Here is a 26,475-nt window from a genome sequence, read left to right on the forward strand (position 1 = left end):
CATCATATGTAAATTGTGTGAGCTGTTTTTGTCTGTTAAATCAAAAGGTCTGGTTAAGCCTATAAGTGGACAAAAGAGACCGATTAAAATACCAGGTGTAAACAGGAATGTGTCTGCCTCATCTACTTGTGATCTGATCAAACAAAAGCATCAAAATTCAATCAGGGCCTCAGTCAAGAGCTGCAGATCAGCTGCTGTCTGTGGTGCTGAACACCATCTGAACACTAGAGGGAGTTAATTAATGAATAGTTAATTAATTAGTTGAATTAGTTTCACTTTCAGTTTTGAACAGGTTTTGAACTTATTTGTTCCATATGTCATTCAAACAAAACTAGGTTGGAAAACTCAACAGATTGTGAGTTTTATGGATGTGAATTCACTTATTATATTATAAATTTAATAGCAACTGTCATTAAAACTTAAAGATGTAAATGATGTGAAATTAAGTCTTAAATTTGTCTCCATTTTCTAGAAAATTGTCAAAAGTTAAAACATTTGTTAAACCATATTGATACGTTACAAATATTTACCGTATTAATCAATCATAAACATTGATCATTTATATAGGAACATTTATAAGGAGACAAAGTGAACCTCTGCTGTTTGTGTCCATCAAATGATGTCACTGTCAAATGAAGCATGTATGAAGTGTTAGTTACACTTATTTATTAATCTCTCTCTCTCTCTCTCTCTCTCTCTCTCTCTCTCTCTCTCTCTCAGAGGAAGTGGGCGTCTCCGTCACATTCAGCACTTCATGTTAAACATGTAACCAGGAAAGAAACACTCAAAACTCATCTGAACACACATCGAGAGCTTCAGAAGAACTGAATCTACTGACAACAGAGAAGATCATTTAATAAGAGAGAAGAATGAAGATCATCTTGACTTTCACTCTGCTGATGATTCCTGGTGAGACTCTAACCCAGAGCAAAACCCCCTGTGTAACAATGCTCAATGTTCATATGTGTCCACACTACAGAAAGTTCAAATAACACTGAAGCAGGAACAAACCATTGTGGTGATCAGTGTTTCCTGTAGATGGGCTCTTGACTCTTGTTGGTTTTATTAGTTTTCATCTGGCTGTAGTATTAGTGTTCAGAAAACACTTTTAGTGTGTCAAAAGAATATGAGACAAAATGACACATGATTTTGCCTGTTAATTAAAGGATTAGTCCACTTTTAAATAAACTTTTCCTGATAATTTACTCACCCCCATGTCATCCAAGATGTTCATGTCTTTCTTTCTTCAGTCAAAAAGAAATGAAGGTTTTTGATGAAAACATTCCAGGATTATTCTCCTTATAGTGGACTTCAATGGACTCCAGACGGTTGAAGGTCAAAATTACAGTTTCAGTGCAGCTTCAAAGAGCTTTAAACGATACCAGACGAGAAATAAGAGTCTTATCTAGAGAAACGATTGGTCATTTTCAAAAAAAAAAAAAATACAACTGTATATGCTTTGTAAACACAAATGAATGGCTTGTAAGGGCTTCAGCTTTCCGTATTCTCCAAAATGCTTACGTTGTATGTCCTACGCCGCCTTCCCTATTCTACTTACGGAACAAACGCAGCGCCAATTTCGGGTTTTTTTCCGTAGGACATTCAGCGTAAGCGTTTTGAAGAATGCGGAAACGGGAAGTACATTCAAGGCGATATTTTATGTTTATAAAGCATATACAATTGTATTTTTTTTTTCGAAAATGACCAATCGTTTCTCTAGATAAGACTCTTATTCCTCGTCTGGTATCGTTTAAAGCTCTTTGAAGCTGCACTGAAACTGTAATTTTGACCTTCATCCGTCTGGAGGCCATTGAAGTCCACTATAAGGAGAATAATCCTGGAATGTTTTCATCAAAAACCTTCATTTCTTTTCGACTGAAAAAAGAAAGACATGAACATCTTGGACTGCATGGGGGTGAGTAAATTATCAGGAAAAGTTTATTTGAAAGTGGACTAATCCTTTAATGGTGACATCATGAAGAAGTGATATGATCACATCTGAAGTCTAATCACTAATCCAAAGTTTGTTTAGTTATTAATTCATTTAAATACTACGATTTTGTATAATGTGCTACTGACCTTGATGTACTATTGTGAAAATCATATTTTCGTAAAAAATGAAAACATGTTGTGAGCAGGAAGTTAATAACTTATATTGAACACTCACAAACAATAACAATCATCAAATGAAACTTAACAATGGTGACATGCTTCATGCCAGCATACAAAACACATTCATGGCTCCCAGCATTCATTGCAGCACAAATATCAATGCTGCTGAATTATTTTACTATTTATATTTGAGTTATTTTTTGATTGCTGAGGTTGAGTGTTGACACAAGAAGTATCACAAGTGATTTATTGTTCTTATTATTATTATTATTCCTTAATGCTTCAACTTCATAATTTTTGAAAACAGTCATGAAACTACAGAAGCAATTATTTAAGTCATTTTAATGCAGTCATTTTACTGCTATTAAACAAATCTGCCTTTCACCTTTCTCTTTCTTCACCAGCACACAAATGTTCTCTGGAAACAGTATTGCTTTTGCAAAAGGAGAAATAAGTTAACGAAAGTAAAGGATCAAGAGCCCAAACACTGATCACCATAGTGGTGACACCAAACAAAACATTTTCAAAAATAAATGAATAAACAAATAAATCTTCTGTTAATTCTCAATAAGAAATAAATGCTAAGAAATAAAGTCAGTCTGGTTAGTAATAAGTGAAGCTGGTAATGCTGTTTGTGGAGTTGTTTAATCAGATCTTCAGAGATTTAATGTCTTTTATCTTCAGTTCATCTAAGGCTGTGGCTGCAGAAAGTTGTAGTTTGTGTTCCTGTTGTTTTTCTTTCCTCTGACATTAAGAAAACTATACATTTTGACGTTTCCATAACTAAAACCAAAACAAATGTTTGAAAAATGTGTTAGCTGGGTTGCAGCTTTTTGTAGTTGTATGTTACTCACTGCAGGTTTTATTTGTGTATTTTGTGATTTATGTGAAATGCAAGCAGTGTGTCATCTTATCAAATGTATTGAAAAGGATAAAGCTCAATATATTTTACATAATTATTTAGACTGATGTGACGTACAGGATGAAGTGCTTTGCCAAATTAAATGAGAAGCAGGAAACAGACTCAAAGATAACTAAAAACAAATCTGTACTAATAATACAGATCTTCAACCTTTACATATATTATGTATTTATTAAACAAACTCTTTCTGTTGACTTCTGCTTTAGCAGTTATTAGCTTGTGATAAGTTCTGCAGAACTAAATTGGTAACGCTTGCATTAGCAGAGATTATACTGTATATTTTTCTACAAACCTTCATTTGTATTCATCTGAACAAAGAACATCATAAATCTCGAATGACATGTGGGTAAAAGAGGAGTAAAAAGTGAGGACTTTAGCATTTGAAATGAAATATTGATTAAAGAAGTGTCTAAATCTGTTTTGAAATAAGTTGTTTTTTCAAATAAAGGATTCAGAGTCAGTGATATCAGATTGTCTTTGTGTTTTTATTGTACTTTGCCTGTAACTTTATAGAGCAAGAGTGTAACAAGCACCACTTTAATTTACAGCCTGAAATGTCACACTTACCCTGTAACTTCATGAAACAAGAACATATTTCCCCAGTATTTAAATAAAAGATGCAATAGTTTTACTTGCCTTGAAACACAGAGGCCCAAACTTAATCAGTGCACTTTTGCTTTTAAATAAATACTGTATAAACGCACTGATATGTACCTGTAAATTTTAAAAAAAAGTTTTATGTATTGGTACACTATTATTACAAAAAGCTACACAGTTTATTTGAACAAGAGAGATGGGAAGTGAAAGAGTGAGAAGTGTGTTCACTCACTACTTGTTATTATAATTTTTTTTTTTTTTTTTTCATTCAAAAGCCAGGAGCATAATTATGGGAAACTTGTACCTGTGGCAAATACAGCAGCAGAAGACAAAGCAAGAGGAAGTCTGCATCTCATCACATTTATGACAAAAACACTATCAGGAAACACTGAAACACACAGAGAGGATCAGAACTGAATCTACTGATACAAGAGACGAATAATAAGAGAGAAGAATGAACATCATCTTGACTTTCACTCTGATGATGATTCCTGGTAAGAATCTGAACTCAAGTTCTGATCCAACAATCAGAGCAACCAGAACAATAATTTAATATTAAATATTTACTGTATATACTAAAATGGTGAAATTATCTTTAAAGACACTTTGAAATTAGTCCCAGCCCAGCAGGCACCGGACGTCAATATAACGTCAGATTGACGTTGGACCACTACGTCGGATAGACGTTGCATTTTGGTTGAAAATGAAAATCTGGTTGACGTCATAACCAAACGTCAGACTGACGTCAATCTCCAACGTTGGTAAGACGTTGATTCGATGTTGGATTTTGGTTGGTTAAAACCACAACCTAAAATAACAAAAGATCAATGTCTAATGATGTTATAGTTTGACGTTGAGTAGACGTTACCACTTTGACGTATAGAAGACGTTGCCCACTGAGCAAATTACGTCCAGAAGACATCTTTTTGAGGTCTTGTCTCAGGTTGAAAAGACGTCCACTGAGGGACCAGAATGAAAGTTTTTATGACGTCTTTTTTTGACGTCTTCTGGACATCCGATATAGACGAACACGCAGAATCACCAAAGGAGAAAAATCACAATTTTTAAGCCACCATCGTGGAGATGAGTGTTTGCTTTAGTTGGGCTCTTGACCCTTGCCTTCTTAATATTAGAGTTTGTTTGGGCTGCTGTAACTGAGTCATAACAGCCAGACAAGTAAAGAGACATGATCAGGTGTTGATTATGGTCTCACATAATCATTATTTGATCTGAATCACTGAACTCATCTAGAGCTCAATCTCTGAATTAGATTTACATTATTGATTACAGCAGCACTGTGATTCTACAGCACAAGATCAGCTTTATCAATATAATATAAAGGATTTCACATGATAAAAAGTTTTTTCGCTTAGGCACACACAGACATCAAGAATCAGCCTGTGAATCTCAAGGACGGTGACAAGCAACATATTCTGATCAACAGATCAACTCTGAACATTAGAAAACAAGCTACTAAAAAGTCACATAAACAGAACAAAATAAAATATGAGAATAAAGGAAATTACTAAAACAAGCTCATAATTTATTCATGCAGCAATGCATGATGGGAGCCATGGATGAATTTTGATTGGTGGCTCCCAGAATGCACTGCAACATGCTTTTTGATGGTCACCACTGTTGAGATTCACAGGCTGATTCTTGATGTCTGTGTGTGCCTAAAATGAATACTTTTTTTTTTTTGTTCAACACACCGTTTCTGAAATCATTTGAATCATATTGTAAAAGCTGATCTTGTGCTGTAGAATAACAGTTCTGCTGTAATCAATAATGTAAATCTAACTCAGAGATTGGGCTTTAAATGAGTTCAGTGATTCAGGTCAAATAATGATTACCAACACCTGATCATTTCTCTTTACTTGTCTGGCTGTTATGACTCAGTCAACAGCCCAAACAAACTCTAATATTAATAAGGCAAGGGTCAAGAGCCCAACTAAAGCAAACACTCATCTCCACGATGGTGGCTTAAAAATTGTGATTTTTCTCCTTTGGTGATTCTGCGTGTTCGTCTATATCGGATGTCCAGAAGACGTCAAAAAAAGACGTCATAAAAACTTTCATTCTGGTCCCTCAGTGGACGTCTTTTCAACCTGAGACAAGACCTCAAAAAGACGTCTTCTGGACGTAATTTGCTCAGTGGGTGGGTTTTGGTTGCCATACCTGACGACTAAATGTCGGTATTTGACGTCATTTTGACGTTGGTTTAAGACGTTGATTCGATGTTGGATTTTGGTTAGTTAAAACCACAACCTAAAACCAACAAAATATCTATGTCAAATGACGTCGGTATTGGACGTCAAACTAATGTTATTAGACGTTGGTTTGACATTGAATTTTGGTTACCAGACGTCGCGACCTAAATTTAACCAAATACTAACGTCTTATGACGTTCTGTGCCTGCTGGGAGTTCAGTATATTTTAGTGTTTTATTAAAGTGTGTTTTTGTTGTAGGAGTCGTGAACTCCATGAATGTGACAGGATATTCAGGAGGAGGAGTCACGATCACATGCCAATATGATGAAGAATATACAGAAAATAAAAAGTATTTCTGTAAAGTACAGTTGAAAACATGTTCTGACCTCATCAAGACTGATAAGAAAGATAACTGGGTTCATTCCGGAAGATTCTCTCTGTATGACAATGACACAAGATCTACAGTCTTTAATGTGACCATCAGAGATCTGACTGAACAGGATTCTGGGACATACTGGTGTGGAATTGAAAGAGTTGGAGAAGATTTACACACTGAAGTGAATCTGGAGGTTATAAGAGGTGAGTAATTTTGACAGTGACCATCACCAATGCTGTTGTTTTTGGCAATTTAATGCAAAAGTATATTAATCAGTAGTGTTCTTTTTAAATTAAGTTTATTTTCCTGACCCCATTGTCACTTTTTTAAGCATAAACTCATTTATATTTTTGTAATTTTGCATCTCAAACAAATGCATCTTTTTTGAATAAGACTGTTATTTTTGAGCAATTTTTAACACAAATCATGTTAAAGGGCAAATGTTGGCACTAAGAGACTTAATTAGTCAACAGGAGCAGTTAAATAAAGTGAAATTCACTTGCTGAAGTTAATATATAAACATGCATGTATGTCCATAATGTTCCCCTAAAGAAGACAACAATGAGCTAAACCATGTCTTAAAGAAGTGGTCTGTTCTATTAGAGACCTTTGTAAATATTTATATAATCTAGGTTGTATTGTGTGATATTTATAGCTGAAGGTGTAATATGATCATAATGAGAGGCAGGATGTTTGCCGTATGTAGGGGAGAGCAGGGCGCAAAGTAATGCGGTGCTAGTACTAACAAACATGGTTTAAAACTTTCCACACATGCCAGCATGACGAAACTTAGTGTATTTACTAGTTGCCATATCAACACTATATTGAGGAAAAAAATGCATCAAAATAAATAATAATAAAAAAAAAACATTGGAAGATATCATTCTGATATTATTTTAATCTTAAATCTGTTATTTAACAGTTGAGTAATGCTGATCTAACCAGCAGAAGGTTTAAATCCCAGTTGCGCAGATGTGGCACATTGGAACGCAGTGTAATTAGAACTATTAGAACTATGCTATTCTATTATGAATTCTATTGAGAAACAACAGAAAAAGGTGAATGAAGCATGATAGTCAATGTTCAGAAATTATTAATTATTATTATGTTTTGAATTAAGCTATATAGCTGTGATTTGCAGTGTTTGTTCTCAAACGCAAAAATTAGTTTATTTTTAATTATTAAAAAGTGCTATTTTTTATATGAATAAGTTAATAATTGTATTTTATTGACAACATATTTTAGTTTAGTCTTGTATGTATATATATAGATACAGTAGATCAGATGATAGCATTTTAAGCTGTCATATGTGTCATGTTACAATGTGCTCCACCTATAGGGCATGTTGTCACATTTCACTTCCGTTCTTTCGGGGTAAATAAAGAAAAAAGTATACACTGTATTAATGAAACAAAACCACATAATTGTACTGTACATGTGTGAAATTAATATGGGAAAAAGTAAATACTCTGAACCCCAAGTGAATTTACACAAACTGAGAAAGTCAAAAAGTGTTACTTTGTGCCCTGCTCTACCCTCGTTCTCAATAAACTAACTCAAGGTTTATGAAAATCAAACTTCATGAAGATTTATTATTTACAAAAAGGAAAATTGATGGGGTTTCTAAAGTTTTCAAAGCTTTGTCACAGCAAATGTTTTTCTCTATTTTAGAGCCAAAGACAAATCCACCACCTTTGTTGCCATCATCATCATCATCATCATCATCATCATCATCATCATCATCACCATCATCATCATCATCATCATCATCATCACCATCACCACAATCATCATCATCATCATCATCATCATCATCATCATCATCGTCACCATCACCACAATCATCATCATCATCATCATCATCATCGTCGTCGTCGTTACCATCATCATCATCACCATCATCATCATCATCGTCTCTGATCACCGGTGTTACTGTGATTCTGCTTCTGCTCATCATTGGATTCATGTCATGCATTGTGACTCTCTACAAGCGTCAGACTCGAGGTAACCCAGTTAATGATGTTATCAGAACTATGGATATTATTATTCAGATAATTTTGCATGTCATGTTACCAACTTAGAGGTTTGTCATAGTCATTTATTTGTCAGAATAATGTTTACTGTTGTTTGCCAGTGAATTACATTGTTGTCTGAGAAATGGGTGAATAGAAAGATGTTGCTTCCCCCTGCTGGTCACAACTAGTCGATGTGAGTCTAATATCTTGAGCATTAATGTGAAATGATGTTTAATGTAGTGTTTATTATTACAGACCCTGATTCAGCTGCTAAATTGTCTGAACCTGGAACAAAAAACAGTGAAGCGGTTTGTAAAATCAAATTGTTTGATATAAGAATGTGTTTGATGGTCTTCATCAAAACTCTAAATAATTTCTTTTTCTATTCCCAGGTTCCTCAAATGCTGCACATTTACGATGAGATTAAAGACACCAGGATTGACTGCAAAAGCACCCAGTTACCCACAAAACCCTCTGATTCTTGTAAAACTGTTTACGATTCTGCTAAATTACCCATAAACCCTGCTGTGGAGTGGCATAAACAGAGCAATAATCAGTTACCCCAAAACCCCTCTGACACTAGCACTGTTTATGCTACTCAACAATTACCCACAAACCCCTCTGACACTAGCACTGTTTATGCTACTCCACAATTACCCACAAACCCCTCTGATTCTTCTAATACAGTTTATGCTACTCCACAATTACCCACAAACCCCTCTGACACTAGCACTGTTTATGCTACTCCACAATTACCCACAAACCCCTCTGACACTAGCACTGTTTATGCTACTCCACAATTACCCACAAACCCCTCTGATTCTTCTAATACAGTTTATGCTACTCCACAATTACCCACAAACCCCTCTGACACTAGCACTGTTTATGCTACTCCACAATTACCCACAAACCCCTCTGATTCTTCTGATACGGTTAATGCTATGCCTCAATTACCCACAAACCCCTCTGATTCTTCTGATACGGTTAATGCTACTCCACAATTACCCACAAACCCCTCTGATTCTTCTGATAAGGTTAATGCTATGCCTCAATTACCCACAAACCCCTCTGATTCTTCTGATACGGTTAATGCTACTCCACAATTACCCACAAACCCCTCTGATTCTTCTGATAAGGTTTATGCTACTCCACAATTACCCACAAACCCCTCTGATTCTTCTGATACGGTTAATGCTATGCCTCAATTACCCACAAACCCCTCTGATTCTTCTGATACGGTTAATGCTATGCCTCAATTACCCACAAACCCCTCTGATTCTTCTGATACGGTTAATGCTATGCCTCAATTACCCACAAACCCCTCTGATTCTTCTGATACGGTTAATGCTATGCCTCAATTACCCACAAACCCCTCTGATTCTTCTGATAAGGTTTATGCTACTCCACAATTACCCACAAACCCCTCTGATTCTTCTGATACGGTTAATGCTATGCCTCAATTACCCACAAACCCCTCTGATTCTTCTGATACGGTTAATGCTATGCCTCAATTACCCACAAACCCCTCTGATTCTTCTGATAAGGTTTATGCTACTCCACAATTACCCACAAACCCCTCTGATTCTTCTGATACGGTTAATGCTATGCCTCAATTACCCACAAACCCCTCTGATTCTTCTGATACGGTTAATGCTATGCCTCAATTACCCACAAACCCCTCTGATTCTTCTGATACGGTTAATGCTATGCCTCAATTACCCACAAACCCCTCTGATTCTTCTGATACGGTTAATGCTATGCCTCAATTACCCACAAACCCCTCTGATTCTTCTGATACGGTTAATGCTACTCCACAATTACCCACAAACCCCTCTGATTCTTCTAATACAGTTTAAGCTACAGTTTAACAGTTTGCAGTTTTAAATGGGACCTTAAAGACTTCTGTCAGGTGATTCATATTTGGAACTTATTATAGGTTTCCATCATTTGCTTTAATTTATTACTTTTGTTTACATTTATTTCTTATTTTACCTAAATGTTATGGATTAAGCAGCTTGTAGAAAAAAATATAAATAACATATTAAACATGAAATAATTATGCAATAATTGAAGACATCTCTCCTTACTTAGAACATCTTTAGCTTAAAGGGTTCTTTAAAATTGACTCATGGGGTTTCATTTATAAAATATTAAGTAGAAAATGTCCTACATTTGATCTTACCATTATTTCTCAAATCCTGCGTTATTCAGAGAAGTCATGCTACATTAAACATCAAATGTGCGTGAAGTCAATAATTACAGAAGTAGCAGTTGTTCAAATCACTTTAATGCAGTCAAGCATCTGTTATTAAAATAAACATATTGATCTGCTTTATCTGAAAACACCTGCAACTGCTGATAAAGAAGCAAGTCAACAAAAGTCAAGGGTCAAGAGCTCAACTAAAGCAAATGCTGATCTCCATGATGGTGACCTCAAACGATTTTTCAATAAGACATCAACATCTAAACCTATGTTAGGATATCTTACATTAGCTTTACAGAAGTTGCTGAAAGTCATTTGACCTTTTTTTTTTTTTTTTACAGTAAAGGGGTTTTATTGTAATAATTCAGGAAATACCTGTAAAATAAAAGTGTTTTGAAAAATGAAAGTTTTCGCACTTTATTTAAATGAGAATATTGTACTTTAATTTTACAGATTTTGTTTGGCAGCCATAGATGATAGTCTTTGACCATTTATGAAAATCTTTTTTTTATGATTTTAATGATTTACAGTGTGTCCACATATTTCAGGTATAAAAAGAACAATGTAATGATGTTCAATTATTCAATTAATGGGCTATTACTATTATATTATTATCAATAATTAAGAGTTTATCAAGTGAAACAAATTACAATAAGTGTGTGTTATTATTTACTATATAGTAAGCTATACACATTTAAAATGAATACACTATATTGACAAAAGTGTTGGGACACCCTCCAAATCAGTGAATTCAGGTGTTCCAATCACTTCCATGGCCACAAGTGTATAAAATCAAGCACTAGGCATGCAGACTGCTTCTACAAACATTTGTGAAAGAATGGGTCGCTCTCAGGAGCTCAGTGAATTCAAGCGTGGTACCGTGATAGGTTGCCACCTGTGCAATAAGTCCATTTGTGAAATTTCCACACTACTAAATATTCCACGGTCAACTGTTAGTGGTATCATAACAAAGTGGAAGCAATTGGGAACAACAGCAACTCAGCCATGAAGTGGTCGGCCATGTAAAATCACAGAGCGGGGTCAGCGCATGCTGAGGTGCACAGAAGTCACCAAATTTCTGCAGAGTCAATAGCTACAGACCTCCAAACTTCCTGTGGCCTTCAGATTAGCTCAAGAACAGTGCGTAGAGAGCTTCATGGAATGGGTTTCCATGGCCGAGCAGCTGATCCAAGCCTTACATCACCAAGTGCAATGCAAAGCGTCGGATGCAGTGGTGTAAAGCACGCTGTCACTGGACTCTAGAGCAGAGGAGACGTGTTCTCTGGAGTGACCAATCACACTTCTTTGTCTGGCAATCCGATGGACGAGTCTGGGTTTGGCAGTTTCCAGGAGAACAATACTTGCCTGACTGCATTGTGCCAAGAGTAAAGTTTGGTGGAGGAGGGGTTATGGTGTGGGGTTGTTTTTCAGGGGTTGGGCTTGAACCCTTAGTTCCAGTGAAAGGAACTCTTAATGCTTCAGCATACCAAGACATTTTGGACAATTTCATGCTCCCAACTTTGTGGGAACAGTTTGGGGATGGCCCCTTCCTGTTCCAACATGACTGCGCACCAGTGCACAAAGCAAGGTCCACAAAGACATGGATGAGTGAGTTTGGTGTGGAGGAACTTGACCTCAACCCAATAGAACACCTTTGGGATGCAATCATCCAATTTATATGAAAAAAAAAAAACAAATTATAATTTAGGCATTTATTCACATAAACATTGATGAAATTGCATATGTAGCACATATGGTCAACGGAAGCGCAAATGTGTGCACATTACGCGCAAAAACAAACCTGATTGGTTCTTGGGCTTGCGTGCACTTTCGAGCTTCCGAAACTGCCTTATTCATATGGATGTCTTTCAATGAATGGACATAAATAAATGATGAGAGAATATTAACAATATCTTTATTTGTTATTCAAATATATGTCTTATGGGTTTGGAACGACATGAGGGTGTGATGGCAGAAATCTCAATTTTGAGTAAACTATCAATGTGAGTTTCTCGTCTGGTCTTTCTCTTTCATATTTGGTTTTATTTATTTTTTTCCTTATCCATCATTAGTTGTTTTATGTGAAAACATGTCACGATCTGTATTAACAAATAACTTGTCCATGGCAACAGTAGAATTTCATAACGGCAAAACGTGGGTTGCTGTCGTGAAACACTTAACGGTTTCCCTTACCTAAGTGAACAGTTTAAGGGATTATATGCAACACCCTTAAGTCATTCCCTAAGTTAAGGGGAAATCACGCCTTAAGTGTCATACTTAAGGGAAAAACTTAAGGCGCTTTATGCAACCGGGCACTGACCTCACAAATGTGCTTCAAGGAGAATGGTCAAAAATTCCCATAAACACACTCCTAAACCTTGTGGAAAGCCTTCCTAGAGGACTTGATGCTGTTATAGCTGCAAAGAGTGGGCTCCATATTAAACCCTACAGATTGAGAATGGGATGTCATTAAAGTTCATGTGCATGTAAAGGCAGGCGTCCCAAAGCTTTTGGCAATATAGTGTTTCATTCATTTGTTCTTAGTTTAATCATTAACTGATAGTTGACAGAGACCCGATTTCAAGGGAGGACCCAATTTATTTCAACACTGCAAGTTCATTTGGAAAGCAGTTTTGATCTCCAAACAAACTGCGTTTTGAACTGATTTTGTTCGAAATGCCATTGCAGCAGTTCGTTAATTTATTTCATTTGAAGTATATCAGGGCCTTAAACACAGATTCAAAACAGAAGGTTGAAAATGATCTGGGTAATTTTTAATGTCCTATTTATGTTCTTTTATGTTCTATTTAAAATGAATAAGGGGAAATATCAGCCTCATTGACCCTTTGATAAACAGATAAAATAAAAATAAAAATATTCTTGCACAAACTCTTTTGTCTAATCTGTCGGATTTACATTAATTTAACACTTTATATAATATGCAAAAATGGACCTGTTTATACATTTGTGTCTTGTTGTTGCTGTTTTATGTTGAATTATTGCCAGGACCTGTAAGAGAAACATAATTTCATTCTCTCATGCCAGAGCTGAATGATACTATTGAACTTGACGAGAAACATCACTTCACTGCGGAATGGAAACTCTACAGTGGCGTTTACACATAAAGTCCTTCATTTTCATTGGCAGCTGTGATGTGAGCGTGTCCGATGAAAACCCAAAAGTTGAGTTTAACTTGTGCTTCATCTTATCGTGGTGTCTTGCTGTGTGGCTACAACAGAATTAAGACAAGAAACACATTTACCAGTTCTACACATGAATGATAAACCAACACTACAATGATACAAATAATCTGATTAAAAAAAAAATAATAATAAAATACTGTCAGTGGAACAACTGCTATAATCTAGCTTGTAGAAGAAAAAAATACTATGCTTGGTATCCACTGAAGTCTAAAAATAAGTATAGTCATATAAAGTTGTCTTTAATCATGCCACTGAAAGTTATATTGTTTATTACTGTAATTGTGTTGAAGTCCCCTCCGTTGTGATCAGTGTCCATTAGCTTGGGCCTTGGAGCTTGCATATTCATATTAAAATGTCTGATCTAGCCTAGTCAGAAGTGTGACAAATGAAAGATTTGATAAAACAATGACAAACTACAATATAAAGTAAGCTAATTGGCTGATTTTAAGACAAACGTTGACTTAATTGTTTGTATTATGCATTTTATTATTTACTTATAAATAAAATCGGTAACACTTTACAATAAGGTGCACTAGTTAAACATTAGTTTATATATTATCTAACATGAACTAACCATGAGCAATACATTTGTTACTGTGTTTGTTAATCTTTGTTAACGTTAGTTAATATAAATACAGAAGTTCATTGTTCATGTTAGTTCACAGTGCATTAACTAATGCTAACAAATACAACTCTTGATTTTAATAATGTATTAATGAATGTTGAAATTGACATTAACAAAGACTAATAAATGCTGTAGAAGTGCAGTTCATTATTAGTTCATGTTAACTAAAGTTGTTAACTAATAAACCTTATTGTAAAGTGTTACCATAAAATCATTTTTGATTCATCACTTCTCTTTCTGACTGGATCTCAAATATTAAAAAGATAATAATTTTATAGTATAAAGGGGGGAGAAAGCACTCAAACATGTTAAAGTCAGAACAGAAACACAGAGGACAGGAAACAGGTTGTGGTTCATGAATTCACAGATCATTTCCTGGTCAAATCGGAGAGGCGTTTTCTCATCGAACACCACATGGAAACACAGAGACACAGTGAATCATGTAAGATGAGCAACAAATGTCTTTTTTACTCTCAGATAAAAGAGCACAGTATTACTGTTATTTGAGTTTCAGAAAGTCAGAATAACTTCTGAGAGTTTCAGACTGATTCTCTGAACTGAACTGATGAAGAATTTACAAAGACTCGGTAGGCAAGATAACGAAACAATGATATGTATTACCAATAAGCAAGCAAAATATCACAAGATAAAGTTCTTTGGCATAAGCCCCGTCCGTAGCTCACATCCTGAGGGTTGTAGACGTTACGATTCCTGCCTGAAGATGAAGGCAGGGGCGTTGCCGACCCCCAGGAAGTATGGACTTAACACACCTCAGTAACTGAGCCACACAGGTGTGTGTGCCAGTAATACTACAGTTGAACACTATCAGTCAAACACTCATAAGCTCAAACTACACTACCCATAATGCAACTCTTTGATCACATGATCACTCTTTGAAAGGAAACTGGTTTGAACATTTGTTGAGACATATTGTTTAAACATAAATTGATGCACATATCAGCTTTCATGTTAATTTGGTTTGACATCAACCGTAAAGAGACGTGTCGAGAGTCGAGGTTTACCATTGCAGTTTCACTTCCGTTACACAAGATAACAACTATAGATTTACAATATTACAATATTATTAATGGCACAATAATCAAAGTAATTTATATCAGGTCTAATTTTGTTATTGTTCATTTAACAGTATAATCATAATCAGCAGAGTGTTGTTTTATGTAAATATCATGTGTTTAGCGATGCGGTCAGACCTGGCTTCTGTTGCTGGCGGTCTGGGTTCGGTTCTGCTGGTTCTGACTCTGTGTTCTGGAACAATCCTCATCCTGAAAATGAGGAAAAGGAAATGTGGGACAGGTAATGCTTTGTGATTTTAAAGTCCTGTTTTTAGTGTTGGAATTGAATAGTGTCTTTTCTCTATTCATGCTCCATTCAGCTTTATTTCAGCAAAATATAAAGCACAATACAGAGGTGGGTGTTCAAATTTTTACCTGTAGATCAGAAATACATGTGAAATTATTGTTTATTAATGGCCAGAGAGTATTGTCTATGTAAACAAGTAAATTATTGATGTATGTGTTGTTTTTCAGACTGACCGCATGAATGAAGAGATTCCAAACATTGATGGCGCCATGGCAGCATCTTCATCCAATCAGACACCTGCATCTTCATCCAATCAGACGTCCGCCTCACACCTCAACACCCACCCAAAAGTCTCTACTGTTTACACCACAGTAACCAAACAGCAGCCTGATTCAAACCTCAGTCACACTCCCTCGACCAATCAGGTGACAAATCCAGCCAATTGTGTAATGCAGCTGTTTGTCTGTTATTGAAACAGACGTGTTGATCTGCTTTATCAATGCAGAAATGTTTTCTGAAAACACCTGCAATTGTTGATAAAGAAGCAACTCTATAATAGTCAGGGTTCAAGAGCTCAACTAAAGCAACCACCAACCTCAAACTAAACATCTAAACCTCTGTTAATTCTCAATAAGAGCTTCTGTAGACGTGTGACAGAAATAAAGTCAGTCTGGTTAGTAATAAGTGAAGCTGGTAATGCTGTTTGTGGAGTTGTTGAATCAGATCTTCAGAGATTTAATGTCTTTTATCTTCAGTTCATCTAAGGCTGTGGCTGAAGAAAGTTGTAGTTTGTGTTCTTATTTCTCTTTCTTTCAGTGTTTGTTCACAGCAGGTGTTTGAATGATTGAAAGAATGTTTCAGGAACATCATATTAACCTTTAAATAACATTCTACTAACATTAAGGAAACTGGACATTTTCATGTTCTTGGAATGTTACAAATCAACGTTCCTACAATGTTGAATTTTAGATCAAAATTAAGTTGAAAGAACGTTTGAGGAGCGTTATACATTATAAAAACGTTCCTATAATGTCAACAAAACTGAATGTTTTTAATGTTCTCAGAACCAACACAATAAGTAGAGAACGTTCTTATAACAAAATTCTGTTAGCTGGGACACATCCACAAAACATCTCAACAAATGAGGGTCCGATATATTCAGCGATCAAGAAAGAGACTGTTCACAGACATTTGTAATATTACAATATCTTTAATAGTACAACAATAAAAATTATTATTATCCACATTAAGTTTGTTATACAGTATAATCAGAATCAGAGTGTTATTTTATGTATTATCAGGTGACAGATTCAGACTGTGATTATTATAGTCACATGAAATGATACAGTTAAAGCAAATAAAAGTTGCATCACCTTCTTTTTTAGCCTCTTTAGCTCTGATTCTGTTATGTCTGAGAGTGAGGGTTGCCAGATCTAAGAAACAAAACTAACTTAGTGACCCTGAACCAATCATCAGAGTAGAGGTCCGATAAGATTTCTCGTGGCATTGGATTACATTTTGAATGAAAGGTGGTTGCGGTCAGTAACTCTGGTGTTCTCTGGACGGGAACGGATGGTCTGACAATAACTCGGCCGCTCCTGAGATTCTTTGACAACAGCGCATTCGCACTTTAACTTGAAGTGAACTAAACTTTCTGCAGAGGTGGCGTTCACACAGATCCCAGTTCCCTGGCAAGATATGTTCTTTGCATCCCTGCCACGAGAGCACCTTCAGAGAGAACATTCAGCCTTTGTGATCGGATTTTGGAGTGAGAGACGTTCAGTAGCCTGAAACCGTCATCAGTCAGCGACATTTTGTTCTTGCGTCGATGTTAAAAAAAGATTTCATTTTGCAGTATAGCTAGTAAGCCAACAGTTTTCTTTTATTCATCTAGGTTTATCCTATAGTTTTGAGGGACATGCTGCATTTAATTTTTCTCTGTGGCATTTTTTACAGTGTTGACAGCATCATAAGACAAATAACGAATAAAAATATTGTTTAGGTTATCCAAAATGTTATTTTTGTTATCCCCAATCACTCTCTTTCTTTAGGGGAATTTTAAATGTGAGATTCTGGAAATGATCTAATTTAATGGGACCTGTCGGGTTGGGAAGAAAATCATTATAAGTGAACACAGAGTGAATTTTAGGCAGGAGCAGGTGAGTGCAGAATAGAACCTTACAGGAACGGGAACAGGGGAGACCTCTACATCGGAGCTCAAAATATTCAACTCCCATACCAAAAATAGATATTTTACAATCACTGTTATGCATTACAAACAAGTTTAACTTGATAATCTATACTTTGTATAGATAATGGTTTTATTATTGGGAAATGGGTAAAATATTTTAATACACGCATTTCAGACAGATATAATTTATACAATGTCAAACCTTCCACCTGCTGCAAGAGTTTAAAAGTAGTCCATTTCTGCAGGAAAACGGAGCACTTGGCAACCCTGCTCAGTGAGCTGCACTACATCACGCCCTCTACAGGTGATGTAAAACACTACACCGAGCTTCAACTGTGAATGTATGGCCTTGTTCACTTCAATTACACTCTTCTTTGTTTACTGGACAAATTAGTTCACTTCTCAGTTGAATGTTCAGTCTTTCATGGAAATACATGACCTGATCTGTCCTGTGGTGTGATGTTTTACTCCATATAAAACTATTATGAAGAGCAGTTTGCTCATTAAATTAAGGATTTAGGACTCACATGGAATTGCCTGTTTGTACTTTTAATTATTATTTGTTGACCACAGGACCGTTTAAAATGAACGGTCCCACTTTATATTAAGTGGCCTTAACTACCATGTACTTACATTTAAATTAATAATTTGATACAATGCACTTATTGTGTACATACATGTTTTTACATTGTACTTATATTTTAAAAACACCTGCATGTAATTACATCTGTAATTAATTTCTGTAATTACAATTATAATTACACTGTTGACCCATCCCTTAACCCTTACCCCTACCCTTAAACCTGCCCATACCACCAAAGCTTTCCTGTATCCACCTCAATAGCAGCAAGAGTGTTTTGCAATTCAATATGAACCCAATAAGTACATTGTATTTATTTTTTGATGTAAGTACATAGTAGTTAAGGCCACTTAATATAAAGTGGGACCAAATGAACTAATGAAGGTAAGAATTAATATTAAAACTCAGAAGAAACCAGACAACAGTTGCAAATACAAAACCTATAATATACAAATTGTAACTTTTATCATGGACCAGCCGGTGTTACAATATATTCGGTTCCTGAAATATTCTGTTCCACTGGGTGGCGCTTATGCGAATATTCATGATATCCTCCTTTTGTGGGCGTGTCCTTGAGAGAAAATATATAAACTGAACAAATTTCACAGACGTTTGATGAACATCTGAAAGTCTGATGTGGCACCTGCAGCTGCTTTTACAGAGGAGCATCTCATCCTCATGGACAGCATCGGATTTGCAGCTCTTGCTGTGAGATGTTACTCCACTCTTCCATCAAGGCAATTCACATTCTCAAACATGTCTGGGGTACTTGGTTACATGTGGTTTGGCACTGGAAGGACAATCAGCTGCATGTCATTCTGTCTCCCTGTAGCACTGTCTCAGGCATCTTACATTACGGACATTGCAGTTTATTGCTCTGTTCTCATCTGCAGTCCTCATACCTCCTGCAGCAGGACTAAGGCACGTTCACACAGATGATCAGAGACCCTGGGCTTCTTTATTCTGGTGTTTTTCAGAGTCAGTACAAAGGTCTCTTTAGTGTCCTAAGTTTTTGTAACTGATTACCTTGATTGACCTATAGGTGCATGTGCAATAATTAAAAAACATTGACAAACATTGTTAAAACCTTTTTCTTTTTCTTTTTTTTTCTGCAGATTTTTTCATCTTTTCTTAGTTTTATTTTTTTTTTTTTTTAAATAGCAAATTCAGTTGTAGCCTATATAGATATCAATTACATTAAATGTTGTAACAAGTACAGAAGTAATTACTCTATGAATGTAACTCAAATTGAAAAGACATTTAAAAATTCAAAACAATGTGTGAAAAGAAGCAATGCTAAATGTGAGCTTCTGAGGTAAATATTAAAACAGGTCCTTAACACTCGGGAACAGCCTTCATGCATGTCCGGATCACACACTGCCAGAGCTCTCCAAGACTTCAGCTCTCACATCCAATCTGAAACAGACAGTGACTTTACAAGATGATGAGTATAATGTGGGAAATCACTAAAGCAAAACAAAACCATATTATGGCATTGGTGATAATAACAAGTAAAACATCATCTTGTAAAGTAGCTGTCTATTTTTTCTATGTATTTGTGCTGTATTACCTCAGAAATAAATTATGTTATTATCAGAATTATTTTGACTGCTTTTTAAATTGTTTTAAATCAGGTACATAAGGTTGTCTGAGTATGTGTTATGTTTGACACATTTCAGGGTTTTGTGCTGCAATATCCTGCCTTGTCAAACTTTAAATAAAATGAAACTAAACTATAATTTCCAATCATAATTATAATATTTTAAACAAAAATAACATTCTTTAAGTAGCTGCTGGCATGAAGACTGTCATCAAAACTAAGGGTTTATATTCCAAAGGAATATTTTATTACCTTTTCAAAATAATCTATTAAACCGATGCGATTTGAGGAGCGTGTACTAATATTTTCAGTTCTGTTCGCTTGCGCGTTGTCTCAAGGACACGCCCACAAAAGGAGGATATCATGAATATTCGCGTAAGCGCCACCCAGTGGAACAGAATATTTCAGGAACCGAATATATTGTAACACCTGAACACACCAATCCGATGCCGACGAACTAGTCCCTGTCCCAAATGACGCACTTCATGTGGACTTTCGGTCTCATGGACTTAAATTGCGCGTGCTCGCCAAGTCTACGAGTCCGTAGGCTGTCCCATTCAGCATTTTAACGTTCTGAAGTGTGCTCAGCAGAACCCCCTTTGTACCCTTGAAGCGGTCTTCTGCGAAGCCCGCATAGATGCAGGCTCTGCACACTTTAACTTCCCAGGAATCCTTGCGAAATGCCAATCAGACAACGGATGGGAGGAGATTTCACTCAAGAGCAATTGATGACATGGCTGAGAAGAAAATATTTAAGTGTAGGTATCATTATGGTTTTTATGACCTAGGTGTACATTTTACCAGTTGTTACCTACAGTTTATACAAACATTATGGTCATCGACCAGTGGTTGATATCAAAAACATAATAGCGCAATGAATAATACGATCGCATTATGATTCATTAAATAAATAGAACCGAATGTCAGGGCTTTACTGAGTCATATGTAAACCTAGTATTTACATTTAAACCTGTAAAATCATCTGAAACTCACGCACATGTTTATTATGTGTTAACATTGTAATCTTAGTTCAAACGGAACATTATGTATTATTACAACTGTATACATTATTTAAATAAGCATGTATATATTGTCTAATGCCCAAGTGGCATAAGCAAAAGCAGGCTGTGTAGTTGACATGGAGATAATATTTTGCAAAAGTAAAGAAACCTGTTATCGATGCTAAATGTTATCCCCGAATCTGCAGCTCCTGTCAAAAAACAACCAGACTGTTATTTCCGGCGTGACGTTCGAGTCTGTCCCAAACATACCTCTAAATGCACCCTCGTGGACTCACGCCAAGGGCCCTATAGGTCTGCACTACATGACGTCACCAAAGTGTGGACTCTGTGGAAGTCCACAAGTCCGGAGTGTGCCATTTGGGACAGGGCCCTAGTAGTTTGCTCACATCAGCAGCGTCTGTGTCCAGTGGTCCAAAGTTGCCCTGACACACAACCAAAACCTGACGGCCGACTTGGTGTGTTCCTGCCTTTATTTTTGATTTTGGTAAAAATAACATTCATATATAATGAAACTAAGTATTGAGCTGTTTAGATCAGTATGTAAGCAAAGCATGTTCAGTTTGTCAGAGTAAATGTGCTCTTCCATGATGTCATGTAGAGCTGATGTGGTTAGAGAGACAGAAAGGGGAAGGAAATGGTAATATTAGTTGTTGATACTACATTGTTCACTCAGTACGGAAGAGAACGACAGTAACGTTTGTCACACAGAGTTTGGTCTTTTATTTTAGCGAAACTCTTGTCAAAGTTGATCATGTGGGACGTTCTGCTGCTCTTTTCCAGCATCTGTACAGGTGAGTTTGAGACTCTGAGCTCTTTTACACACAGTTTGACATGATCTCTTGATTATCACATGATCATCAGACTCATATGAATGATATTTGTAAGTTATTATTCTGGCCTGCTGATGTCTCTTGCTCACACATAACAGCTCTATATAATGATATTTGTGTTTCAGCTGTTGTTGTAGGAGCTCCAGATACAGTTACAGGACACAGAGGAGAGAGAGTTGAGATCAGATGCTCATATGAACCTGGATATGAATCAAATTTAAAGTATTTTTGTAAAGGCGAGTGTATCTATGGAAATAGAAACATCATGGTTGAATCAGGATCTCCAGCTAAAGACGAGAGATTCTCTCTGACTGACGACAAGAAGAACAGAGTTTTCACCGTCACCATCACTGATCTGAGAACAGAGGATGAAGGACAATACTGGTGTGCTGTGAAGAGGCCTTTAACTATTGATGTCTATTCAGAGATTTTGTTGCTGGTTAAACAGAGTAAGTGATTATATTTATTAGAAGTGTAGCTTCAGTAGAAATTAACTACAAGGGAACAGGCCGATGGTCATTAAATAAAATAAAATAATATTATTTCAAAGCTTCACAGTAATAAACAGGAAAATAACAGTTTCATTGTTGCAAAGTTAATCAATTATAAAATTATTTCATTTTCAGCTATAAAGCAGTTCTACACAAGACAATAGAACAGATAAATGTTTATTTATTTTACGTTTAATTCCTGTCATTCATCAGATGAGAAGCCTCCTGAGGTTTCAACCATCAGACCTTTTTCAAAGAAATCAACATCATCATCATCATCATCATCATCATTAGCATCATCATCATCAGCATCATCATATTTCAGAACAACAGAACTGAATCTACAATCCACCAGCATGAACCCCTCAGGTCAAACAGGTCAGTTCATCTGTCTGCCACTCTTTATAACTCTTAGGCCACGTTCACACAGTCATTTTTTTGGGATTGACAACCGTATTTACTAACAGGTGTGAGTCTCGAAATGTCTCGTTCACACTCGTTCAACTTTCAGTAGCGTCTGGAACACTGTCTGTATGAACGTGCAGCGAGAGTCAAGCCTGTATTCTCTTACTAGTAACCATGACGACAGTGACCAGCATAATATTAAAGATGGCGACGTCCATAAAACTGAAAAGTATTATCACTTTTCACATGACAAGAGACTAACTGAACCGCGAGTTCATCCATCAAAACTTCATTAACCAACAGCAGCATGTAATAAACACTTACTTAATAAACACTTACTTTTGGTCATTAACGCACACAACTTTGACAGGAATCAGCAGAAAACACACAAACCATCTCTTTCTGACTGAGCACAAACGAAACTAACGGTTCTATTTAAACAGTCACCCTACAATGCGGTGCTGTGATTGGCTGTCCCTTCACGTGATCGGTGCATGATAACTATGGTGGCCTGGATGCTTGTTAACCTAAATGTCTAAGAGTGTCCAGGAGATGGCGCAGTTGACTTTCCTCTTCTACAATAAGTATCAATTTACATTCATAATCGGCCTTACAATCGTTAAGTGTGTATGCGGCTTAAATGTATGTTACAGGTCACGTCTCACATTCAGGGTCTGTCATATACATCAGTGTTGGGTTAGTCATCATGGTGATCATCTTCTTCATGATGCAGATGGTGTGGTGTAGGAAGAGAAACAAGAGTTACACAATTAGGACTTTAACAGCAAGGTCAGATTTAGATATGAATCTCTCACACACACACACACACACACACACACACACACACACACACACACACACGTTTACTTACAGTTGCTTTTTAAATGGGGGATTTTCCATTTGGATAAATCAGGGTTTAACACTAGAACCACCATGGGGTAAAATTTACCTTGTTGTTTTTTAAATGTACATAACAGATTTTCAATAAAATATCAAAGTCTACCAGTCATTGACTTTTACTAAAACACTGTTATTTACAATCTCCTGTTGTTAAGAATTGTTTAGATAAAACCAGATTTAAAAATGGGGCATTTATACCTAAAACCGCCAGCAGGTCAAATTTACCGTTATTTTCGTGCTGCGTTTGAGCAACATGTAGGCTTAATGCCCCGATATACTTCAAACAAAGTTCTTTTTTGTTCTTCGTTTAGGGGTAAAACGAAGTTCGAAATGCGTGACCAGCGATATACTGTAACCGAACATCTGACGCCGTCCACACTGCTGAGAGCGGCGTTTAGATGAATATATAAATATGTGCTGTACACTTTCCTCTCAGTAACAAAATAAACACAACGAAAATGAGAAAACAGCAAGCATTTTTATAGAAAGCATAAGAAAAGCGTCTGATCATAACAAGATGGGTATGCTATTACGTTATCGCCACGGACCAATGGTAGTACGAAGGTGTTTTGCAGCTGGAGCGAACTTTTCCTGAAATTTCACTTTGGCAAGCTGTTTCGAACTTCCAAAAAGAACATAAAACGAACTTCGTTTTGGCCTGATTTTGTTCGAAATGACGTCATATCAGTTCGTTCTTTGATTTTGTTTGAAGTATATCGGGGCCTTTACTGTAAACGTTCAAATGAAGATGTTTCAGCCTACTCATAAATGTTCAAACTTTGGATTATTTATTTATTGCCATTTTTATTGTGTATTGTTTGCTACTGTGTTGCTGTTTATTCTAGTCTGCCCATTTCCTGAAAAAAATATATTTACGTTCTATGATGTAATGAATAAAAAAAAAAAAATTATGATTACCCTAAGTTTATTGGTGTCGTTCTCTTATTAAAATGATAAATTATATATAACTAAACACATTAATTTTGAATTAGGTTAAACTGTGCACATGTCATTGTATCATACATCATATTCAGTGCAGTGAATTATTATTGCCCTTTATTGTCTATTTAGTAGGGGTGTAACGAAATATCGCAGTACGATATTTCGTGATGCAAAAATGTTACGATATGTATCATAGAGTCATGGCGATACATTTAACAATATGACGGCAGTCTAATCTTATTGGTTGAGCTGCCGACGTGACCTACTCTGCAACAGCATCGCGTGTGCTTTCATCGCAGTTGTAGAAATCCGACAGAAATCCAATGTCTGGCAGCATTTTGCTTTTCCAGTCACAAGACAGGATGACTCACAGAAAAGCAAAATATGCTTGCGATGCTTTTCTTTAATGGTGCGTTCACACCAGACGCGATTGAAGCGTTAAGCGTGAGTGATTTACATGTTAAGCCAATGCAAAGACGTGAATAAACATCCTGCGGCGCGATTCGTGTGAATTAATGTGATTCAGGCGACTGATGCAGCGCGATTCACACAAGTTGAAAAATCTGAACTTTGGCGAAAATTTGCGCCGCGTTAACCAATCAGGAGCTTGCTCTAGTAGTGACATGAGGTAGCGAGCTGAGGCAGAAATCCGAAACAACAATGGAGGACAAAATCATTGTTGCTGTACATCTTCATACTTTTATAGAAACAGGAATAAAAAGGATCTTTCTTGAAAGAAAGTGAGTGAAGGGGTCAGACAATCTGGTATATATATACCAGATATATATAACTCTCATGCTGCGTTCACACCGAACGTGAATTGCTCGTCAAATTTGCGACAGATGCATCTAGTTGGACGCTTGAACATTTTGAGTTTACTCGCTTCATTCGCATGTCAAATTCACTTCACAACAGACACAAATTTGCGTCATGAGAGGGGCTCTCCCGCTCCTTTATGTGTCCCAGACTCTTCCAATTTTTGCAGCAAATAAGATCAATTTGCCAGCTTTAGCTAGCTTGTAGTCTCAATAATATTGTCACAGACACGTCAGGTTCCACCTCCCTCCAATACCCACGCACTCAATCACCGGAGTACTAATCACCGCCACCTGCACATCATCAGCACTGCAATCACCTCCACCTCAAAAGCCCCACACTCACACACAGTCACTGTCCGGTCTTGTTTGTACCACAACTCTATGTGTACTTACCTCAAGGACTCCTTCTCGCTACTTACCCATCTCCAACGTCTCCAGTGTCTCCAGTCTTCCTCGTGTGCCTCTCCAACTGTGTGTGAGTGTTCCTCGTCTCCAGTCTCCAGCGTGTGCATTCCCGATCTTCCTACAATCAACAAAAGGACAGTATCATTCTTCTATCAACACTTCAACTCTCTGAATTACCATTTACTCACCTGATTCTCTGCTGATATCAATAAAATCACTTAACTTGCTTTTACATCTGCCTCCGAGCCGTCTCTGTTGTAACAGAAGACCGGACCATACCAACTGGATGTCAGCATGAGTTCACAGGACCCATTCCAAGAGCTCGTTGACGCTTTGCGCCGAGCACTTACACCTCACCCACCGTCACCGTCACCATCACCTGCTGCCACTTCCGCATCCACTTCTTCCACTCCTCCACCGACCATACACGCCAGTCCCATGGCCAAACCGGCGCCCTACTCTGGATCGGCGGAGGATTGCAGCAGATTCCTCCTGCAATGTGAGTTGGTCCTGGAGATGCAACCGCAGCTCTACCCCACAGATACAGCGAAAATAGCGTTTGTCATCTCCCAGCTGCAAGGCAAAGCTCTTCAATGGGCCGATTCTCTCTGGACCCAGAAAGGCTCCATGGTCAAGTCATATTCCTCCTTCGTCGATCATTTCCACGAAGTCTTCGGAAAACCCCTGGCGGATTCATCTACTGGTGA

At 36.8% G+C, this 26,475-nt stretch overlaps 1 protein-coding gene across 1 annotated transcript in view; it reads left to right on the forward strand.

Moving 5' to 3' along the window:
• Positions 1–26,475, forward strand: part of LOC137032442 (polymeric immunoglobulin receptor-like) — a 93,218-nt gene that overhangs the window by 52,979 nt on the left and 13,764 nt on the right. Inside the window, exon 4 of the mRNA XM_067404203.1 lies at positions 22,512–22,676. Within this exon, the coding sequence (XP_067260304.1) occupies positions 22,512–22,676 (165 nt within the window). The remainder of the gene's footprint in view (positions 1–22,511; positions 22,677–26,475) is intronic.

This window comes from Chanodichthys erythropterus, chromosome 12 (genome assembly GCF_024489055.1).
Source record: "Chanodichthys erythropterus isolate Z2021 chromosome 12, ASM2448905v1, whole genome shotgun sequence".
NCBI lineage: Eukaryota > Metazoa > Chordata > Actinopteri > Cypriniformes > Xenocyprididae > Chanodichthys > Chanodichthys erythropterus.